Genomic DNA, 9,625 nt, shown 5'->3' with positions numbered 1-9,625 from the left:
AATAATTGTACGTTGTCTTTGGCAAAAAAACTTGTACTTTATAATTTGATATGAAACGAATATTATTTTTTATACTAATGCATAATAAATTAGAATAGTCAATTTATTTGATACAGGATGTACCAATAGAATAATTAGTTATTAATATACTATTTATAAAATTATAATGTTAAAAATAAAAAAATAGATAAAAAACAATTTAAATAAACTTAACTATATTTTAGGCCATAAGGAGAAATAAAAATCAACAACTGCAAGATCTACACATTTGAGCTGATGTTTAAATACGTAATTTTAAAAAAAACATATTAATAAAGATGATATTTTTAATAGAATTAACTATAAATTAATATGTAAGTTTTGACGTGTTTTTTAATTTTAATTCATTTTGGCAATTTGAAATACGGATTATCGATAATTCACAACTCAGGTACTTTTTCAATAAATATGGATAAATAAACATCGTTTGCATTATCATCATGTTGATGTTGTGAATTGGAGTTGATAGTTTGTGATTTATCTTGATAGATTAAATTTTTATATTGATATTTCGGAATACGTTAAAATTTGTGATTCAGTTTACTATGATTTTTGTATAGCTTAGCGCAATAGGAGAAAACATTGATTTAAAATGTTAGAATTTGAACAATACTCTCATAAATTAAACCTACAAAAACATTAGGATTCGTTGGATGTTGTCAATTCAATGAGAAACAAAAATTGGGATCTTTATTACTTTCTAATTCAAGACAATAAATCTCATCTTAATGAATTTGTAAATGTCAATTTGATTTTTACTTATAGATCAACGAATTTGATATTTTTTTCCCTTTAGTTCAAATTTGATTTTTAATTACTTTTGAATTTTTGATAGCCTTTTAACTTTTCTCTAACTCAAAATTCATTATAAATCTATCTCTATTTAAAAAAATTAATTTCAGCGGAAGCAAGAGTTGTAGCCAACCTTAATCTAGAGATAGTTTCACTCCCGAACGAGACTTATTTATTAGCCGGATCATCATATTCTATATATAATTTAATATTTTAAAATCAATATTTCTCCAATTTCATTTGTAATATTCTAATGTTTGTAGCTCTTTAATCTATTTCCAAAATAAAAGAAAAAAAGTACAGGTAGACATGAATCTAAAAGTTTTGTGTATTAAATTGAGCAATAAGAGTTGAAATCGTAGCTTTAATTAAAATTAAGGATCATGTGACCTTAAGTACTTGCGCTGATGACATTGTTCAATGTTCCCTGCACGTGAGGTTTGTTCCACAAATTTCAAGGGACTACAAAACAAACCCTTTAATCATTAATTAAAATTATTAAAGTTTCTTTTCTTTGATCTACTTTTAATTCCATCTTATACTCTTTTCGTACAATTTCAAAAATCTCATTTTTTTAGGATTGAGATTCTCTCAAGTTCAAATGAACTTGAAATAAACGGTGTAGATTAATTTGATTAAAATTGTACTTTTTTAATCTACATTGTTTTATAATAAATGGTGTAGATCGTAAACATGACGCTCTCAAGTTCAAAATAAACTTGAAAGAATTCCAATCCCATTTTCTATTTTAAAATATGTATCAGTTGAAAAGAATTACTCCCTCCGTCTTAATAGAGTTGTCCACTTTGCCTTTATCACACAGTTTAAGAAAAAAATTATCGTTTGTGCGTTTTGTGAAATATTACTTACTTTTCTTGTCATACTCCTATTTAATATAGGGCCCACTGACTATTTACTTTCAATTTAGTCATTAGTGGATTTTAAATAGGGATAATATAGAAAAACTAAGTGTAAAAATTAGTTACTTTTTAAAAGTGGACAAAAATTTTAGGACAATTTTTTTTCTTCAAAATGGACAATTCTATTAAGACGGAGGGAGTATATTACTTTATTTTATTTTATTTAGAGTTATTTTAAGCAAAAAAAAATAGAAAATTCTAGTACCATTATTAAAGATAAAATATAAAAGAATGGTATTACAATAAATATTCGTTTAATTTTTATGCATAGAAAAATGAAACTTATGGAAAAGAAAAAATATTATTTAATCATATGTTAATATTCATCCATTTTTATCTAGCTTTTGAATTAAATTAATCAAAATAACAATGTAGGGTGAAACAATTAAAAATATATACATCAAAGAATATAAAAAAAGCAATAAAAATAGTGTTATATAAAAAAATTTCAACTTTCACGTTTTTACGATTTAAGTATATTATTTAAAATGTACAACTCCATATTTTAGTCTTTACAAATTTTTTATCTGATAATCTAGTGCTATTTTAGGCGTTTTTCCGCCTGAAACGATGTTGTCTTGGCCATTTTGAATGACTAAAATGACATCTGACGACATTTGCCTATAAAATGCCAAAATATAAAAGGTTGGGCTTTTTTATGTAGAAAAATTAATAATTTAAATTTTTTATGCCAACTATTAAATAATATACTTAAATAGTCCTTGATTTTACATTACTTTTGTTAGCTTTTTATGAAAGTAAAATTGAAAACTAAAGTTAAGCAAAAATGAAAACAGCTAAATGTGAAATTAAAATGCAACGTGAATTAATTGTTTTACGATAAAATTAATTAATCATAAACTCATTTAAAATTATCATTTCAACTAAGAGTGTTTATTCCATACATTATTTGTGTCATGTCGTATTTACAATAAGCCAATGAGCATTGATTTGTTGCACAAATGACATGGCGCAATAGTTGTGTGCAATAATTTTTTTTCAACTAAAGGTGTATTTATCCTTTATTTATTGGGTTGATTGTAAATTAAATTACGAACTTTATTATGATCTGCAATCACTACACGAACTTTAAAACTTGGCAACCAGTAACCAATTTTTATTTTTTGGCAAATTAGAGTATCTCAAATGGAGTGCTATTTTTTGTGCTAAATTTAGCTTAAAAAAAAAATGCTAAAATGCTATAAATAGCATAGCATTTTAATTTTTTCTCCGATGCACAAAGTTGAAAATAAATGTTATAATTATGTATTATGATAATTATCTTTTAATTTTATTAATTTTTAATTATTTAATAATTTCTTTAATTAGATATTTTAAGTAAAAATTAATATAAAATTATAATAATGAGATTTTCAAAAGAAATAATTAAGAGAATCGATGAATTATATAAAAATAAATTATTTAAGTTTTTTTATTATATTGATGTATGGTCTACTATTAAAAAATCAAATCGAAATTGTAAAATTAAAAAAAAGCAAAGAAATGTAAATGAGGAAAATAAAAAAGTAAAAAAAATATGTTGAAATAATAAATGCCAAAAATAACCGTGATAAAATTATAATTAATAATAAATTACTATTGGTTGTTGTAGTTTAGCATATGCTATAGTCTATGCTAAATTTAGCATGTGAGAGCATCTCCAATGCAATGCTAAAATGAAGTGTTAATGCCATAATTTAGTATTTAATCTTAAAATGCATCTCCAATGCAATGCTATAGTTTGTGCTAAATTTAGCATGTGCTATATCACGTGCTAAATTTAGCACAGACTATAGCATATGCTAAAATTCAACAACCAATAGCAATTCACTATTAATTACAATTTTACCATGGTCATTTTTTACATTTATTATTTTAACCTACTTTTTTATTTTCATCTTAAATTTTGTGCTTTTATTTAATTTTACAACATCGATTTGATTTTTTTAATATAGACCATACATCAATATAATAAAAAGATTAAATAATTTATTTTTATATAATTCATCGATTCTTTTAATTATATCTTTTGAAAAGCTCATTATTAAATTAAAAAAAAATATTATATAAATTTTAGTTTAAAATATTTAATTAAAAGAATTATTAAATAATTATCAATTAATAAAATTAAGAGATAATTATCTTAATAAATAATTATAATATTTCTTTTTAACTTTATGCATTGGAGTAAAATTTGAAATGCTATGCTATATATAGCATTTTACCACTTTTTCATGCTAAATTTAGTATAAAAAGTAGCATCCCATTAGAGATGCTCTGATATAGCATATGCTAAATTTAACACACACTATAGTATTGCATTGGAGTTGCATTTTAAGAATTAATGCTAAATTATGGCATTAACACTCAATTTTAGCATTGCATTAGAGATGCTCTTAGTACACCGAGTTTAAAAAATACTAGTGTGGACATTGTAATATCCAGCCATGTGTTACTGCATAATTGGTCGATGTACAAATTTGCAAAAAAATAAAAGTTGGTTACTGGCGTTGTCAAATTTTAAATTTCGTGTTGTAATTGTAATTACGCTAAAATTTGTAATTTAATTTACAATTAACTCTTATTTATTCGACATATATACTATAGTTCGTGATTTAATTTATAATTAATCTATATTTATTCAACATATATACTATTATATTAATCATCATTAATTACTATTTAATTTAACATATAAATTAATACTAATACATTTATGTTTTCAGTTTTTTTTTTATTTCAAAAGGATATTGATATTTTCAAAATATGGATTAATGATAATTTAAAGATATAAATAATTAAACTAGAAGTGTTAACAAATTTTTTAAAAATAAATTCTTATATTTTTAATTCATGTGCATAACAAAAATTTACCTATCTTTCTGCAATGGGGATAATAAATAATTAAACTAGGAGTAATATTTTTCAAGTATTGTGCATTGTCAATTTTTTTAATTAGACAAATAGCTCGATTAAATTCCTATCGTTAAAGGACATAATTGAATAAATAGAATACTGTGCATTTTCAAGTATCTGTTTTATTTTTTAATTTAATTTAATTTAATATGGATCGCTCATTTTGATTCCATATTTTGTATTTTATAATAATTGATTGGATGGAAATATGGCTTCATTTTTCCTTTCATATTGAGACAAAAACAGATTAGCTATTGTTTCAATGTTTCCTATGCCAAAACGGCAATTGCCACGGTAGTCAATAGTATTAATTTACACTATAAATTAATAAATGTAAATTAATAAAATAAAATTTATTTATAAATATGATAAAGTAATTTTTTGTATTTCAGATTTAATATCTTATTTTTAATTAATAAATAATTGTTTATAACTTAAAATAAATAAACAGAATATTATCTGTCAATTTGTATTAAAGAAAGTAATTTTTTAATTTCAAATGCCCATAATTTTAGATAATACCAATTAATATTGAAATAATTTCTTACTTAAATCTAATTCATAAAAAATTCGGAATATATTCAATCAAATATTAAAAAATCTAACACAGTTTTCTCTTCTCGCTAACTCTTCTCATTTTTAACATTTAATTGGATAGTTTCATGAATTATTCATCAATCAAATTTAGATACAAATATTTACAAAGTTTGCCAAATCATTTGATAGATTAAAAGTATAGATAGATTCTTTAAGTTATTTATAAAAAGCATATGGATACCTTTTTTTATTCCACCGAGTCTTTAATGTTTCTTAACATTGTAATTTTTTTTTAAAAATTGGTTTTTGGTTGAACCCGCCCAATCCAACAAAAAAACTGAACTTGATAGACACATTATTTTTTCTTTTAGAAGGATACTCCGAGAGCACTTACGTACTTAACTCGTTCATTTTATTTTTTTTATATTGTATTCTTCATATTTTTAATAATTTTTGTGGTTTTTTTAGCATGCTAATTATTCACACTATTTAAAAATATTAAGGATGGTCTAAAAAAACTAAAAACTTTTATGTAGTATTTCTATCGAGTGGTGCTATTTAACCCACCAATTTTGTCCCTCCTTATTGTACCACCTTACGTGGCAATAAAAGAGTGTATCAATTTAAAGAGGAAAATTGAGATATACACTTTTGGAGGGGAATTGGACGAATAAAACCTTGGCACGTAAGGTGGATTAAAAGAGTTGTGTTAAAATAGTGGGTTATAAAGCAATTTTCATTTCTAAATGACTGCAAGGATCTTTTTTACTTACAACACTCACAAAAAGGCTGCTGATTTTGTTTATTTTTGTATGCAACTTGGTGTACTGATCAACTTGTGGGCAGATGATCTCATAAGATATTGATTTTTAATATTTCTACTGCGCTCTTAATTGAATAATTACGGTGGAATCAACATCAGTGCTGAAAGTCTACTTTATCATTTTTATTAGAGGTCACTTTACCTAATTAATTTCTTAAAAAAATTAAACTTTTTTGTTAAAATACAAATAAACCAAATAATTGTCATCATATCACCAAATAATAATTCTATTTTTTATAAATAACATTCATCATTTAATTTTAGCGTTTGTATGAAAATTTGATTCCGCAACCTCAAAAAGCTTATAAAAAGTATTTACACATGTTCGAAACAGTAAAAAAATATATAATATTATATAACTGCATCAATAATTCATGATATTACATATAGCATAAACCACAATTTACAGACCAAAATCCCATTACAAATCCCATTTTGTTCTTAAAAAAAACAAAATCACCTTATTCCTTAATTAATAATTTCTTAACCTTAATTAAACACTAAACACAAAAATAAAAACACCATAATCTCTTAAATATCTCTCTTCATCTCTTCACCATTCATTCAAATCTGATTCCAACTCCGATCCAAGGCTCAGTCTATAGTCCAGCGCTGGCTCGGTCCTGCAGTCCGACCGGTGATCTAATATTGAAAAATATTATTTGCAGATGCCATTATAGGCTGATTCAAATATGACATATTCAATGGACTAAAAAAATTATCAGCAGCTGGTTCATTAAAATCATAATCTCCATTGCTGGCAGTGGTCAAGAAGCTGATAATCTCATTTAAAGAATCTAATCTGTGGCTTAATTCACCAACTTGAGCTCTAAGAATTGAGTTATCAGACTCAACATTCAAGAAATGTTGAGATGTGATATTAATACTGGTGATTATCTGCTGATTTTCTTTTCTTAATTGAGAAACTTGAGTCATTAAATCATCTAAATGCTTCTGTTTTCGCATTCTTGATCTTCTTGCTGATTCCCGGTTCGAAATCATTCTTTTTCGCTTTCTTTGATCCATTACGGCCTGTAAATCGCCCTCGGACCCGGAGTTTTGTAACAGGCTCGAATTTGATGATGTTGTTGTTGTTCCGCTGGAGGACGCCATTATTAAGAGACGAGAGAGTTAATTCACTACTAGAAAACAGCTTTTTAGCGACAGATTTTTTATACTAATAGTAATACTAATTAAGATTGACTCAAGATTATTATTATTATTATTGTAGATCTTATTATATAAGACTAATTATATTAGTATAGGGTAATTAATTAAAGAGGAAAAATCATGAAACGTAGTATAAAAAGTAAAGAAAAACAACTGAAAAAGATTGAACAAGATGGGTCCTGCGCCTATAAGTGGAATTTATCATACACCCAGAACAAAAAATTTCACTCAGAATTGGAGACATGAATCTCAAACATCAAGAACAAGATATTTAGCATCAAGATTAATCTTTAAAAATTAATCAAGATCTAGAGAGATAAAAACAAGAACTAGGGTTCTTGATTTCTTGAGATTCAAGAAACTAAAACTCAAGATCAAGATTCAAGATTCAAGAAGGTGGCTTGTGAAAGTCCTTGATTTTGGATTCAAGAAACTAAAACTCAAGATTCAAGATTCAAGAATTGCAAGAAAATAAGGTGGTTTGAGAACAAATTTCTTAAGATTCAAGAAATGGGTTCTTGATTTTGGGATCAAGAAACAAAAACTAAGGATAAAGAACCAAGAATTGCTAGAAATAAACCTAGCTTGAGAATAAAGCTAACAAAAAAAAGGAAGAGAGGAGGAGAGGGGAAAAGAGAAGAGGGATTAAGAGCATGAAAGAGGAGTGATTTATAGGGTAAAAAAAAGGAGACAACCCAACAACAAGTTGATGTCAAAAAGAAAAAGATTATGGGAAAATAAAATAAAAATCTGAAAAAGTGGGGGAAAAAATAAAAAAAAATTGGAATCTCTTCAGAGAGGAAAAGGGAAAATTTAAAAATTTTAAAAAAGAAAAAGGTGATTAGGACATGTGAGGTAGGGGAGAAGAAGAGGAGTCCACAAGTGTCCAAGATCCAGCTGGTAACCAACTATTGTTTTTTTAGGTTAACATCAAAAAGGGTGGTCATATTGTTGGCTTCTTTAAATTTACTTTTATTTTATACCCTTCATTCACTGTGGACTGTGAAGCAAAGTATTTTTTTTTGTTTATGTAGCTATTTGGATCCTTAAATTATTATACTTTTTTTTTAAATAGGTTCCTTTACTATAATTTAGATAAATTAGATTTTTATACTTTTATATTTATAGATGTTAGCTCTTTTTGTTATAAAAGTATTAAACAATGTCAAGTCATACCGGAAAAAGATTAAATTTCAAATTCATATAATTTAGACCTATCATAAAAATATATAATTGATGTATATCAAAAATATGTAAATTAAAGTAATTTGTACCATTCATTTTAAATGAAGGATATAAATTAAGTGAACCGATTTTTATTTCCATTAAAACTTGATAGCATCTCAATTCAAAAAGGAACGATATTAAAATACAAAAAGTTAATTCTACAAAACGAATAAATTTATTCGCGTTAACAATGCATAAAGTACATGGGCTTCATGTCAATAAAGAGGGATTTAATGTTTATAGATAAATAAAAATAGAGGGATTTAATTCATAAAACTATGACAGCGCATCAATTTTTTTATTTATTTTTGCCTTTTCTTCAAATTATAAAAAGTGCTAACGGTGTTAAGTTGTATAAAAAACCGTTTACCTTTAATTAAAGACAAACATAAGGACCTAATTTAAAAAAATCAATATAAAAAATGAATTAAATATAGAAATTCCATTTGCATTAATGTCTCGTGGAGATCAAGCACTTCATTTTAGTAGTAAAGAAGGGACCTACCGACTATAAAATTAAAAGTGTATATTATTAACAATTAAAAGTAGAAGGGTCTAATTTAGAAAAGTGTAACAATATAGGAATCTAAATATTTACTTTTCCTTTTTTTTAATTCAATTTATTAAGGCTTTGATACATGCTGACAGCAGCGAATTTCTTTTATTTACGGTGACGCTATTTTACTCAAGTTTTTCTCCTGGCGGCAGAAATAAATTGTCTTGGTCCTTTTGGATCAATTGGGGTAGGTTAATGATCTAATCTCTCATTAATATACTAAAGAAAAAAACTACCAGATTCTGACTGATAGTAAAAAGAATAGTAACTAAAGTTTCAAAACATTGAAGTTGAAATTAATTTTAAAATATGCAGATAATATTTTTTTTAAAAAATTGAAGCATATGATAAACTTATAATTAAAGTTAAATAAATAAAATGATAAAACTAAAACAACAGTTATAATTAAAAACTGTTTTATTAATTTAAACAAAATAAATATTATTTTAAAATTAGACACATTTAATGTATTTTATTTTTTTATAAAATACAATATTTGTATGGTCAACTTATCATAAAATGTAATTATTCATATCAAACAATTAACAATAATATAGATTATAAATAAAATAATTGCCGTGTCAGTATTTTAAAGATTAAATTAAAGTGATCAGTTCAATTGTGGATTAGAGATCAATTTAACTT

At 24.9% G+C, this 9,625-nt stretch overlaps 1 protein-coding gene across 1 annotated transcript; it reads right to left on the bottom strand.

The window, feature by feature from the left end:
- Positions 1-6,355: 6,355 nt before the first annotated feature.
- On the bottom strand, positions 6,356-7,852 carry LOC126682260 (bZIP transcription factor 44-like). The gene has a single exon (XM_050377866.1). The coding sequence runs from the start codon at positions 7,138-7,140 to the stop codon at positions 6,670-6,672; it is 471 nt and encodes a 156-aa protein (XP_050233823.1). The 5' UTR covers positions 7,141-7,852; the 3' UTR covers positions 6,356-6,669.
- Positions 7,853-9,625: the final 1,773 nt, after the last annotated feature.

This window comes from Mercurialis annua, linkage group LG5 (genome assembly GCF_937616625.2).
Source record: "Mercurialis annua linkage group LG5, ddMerAnnu1.2, whole genome shotgun sequence".
Taxonomy (NCBI): domain Eukaryota; kingdom Viridiplantae; phylum Streptophyta; class Magnoliopsida; order Malpighiales; family Euphorbiaceae; genus Mercurialis; species Mercurialis annua.
The sequence above is the reverse complement of the archived record's forward strand: the minus strand, read 5'-3'. Positions and strand labels throughout refer to the sequence as shown.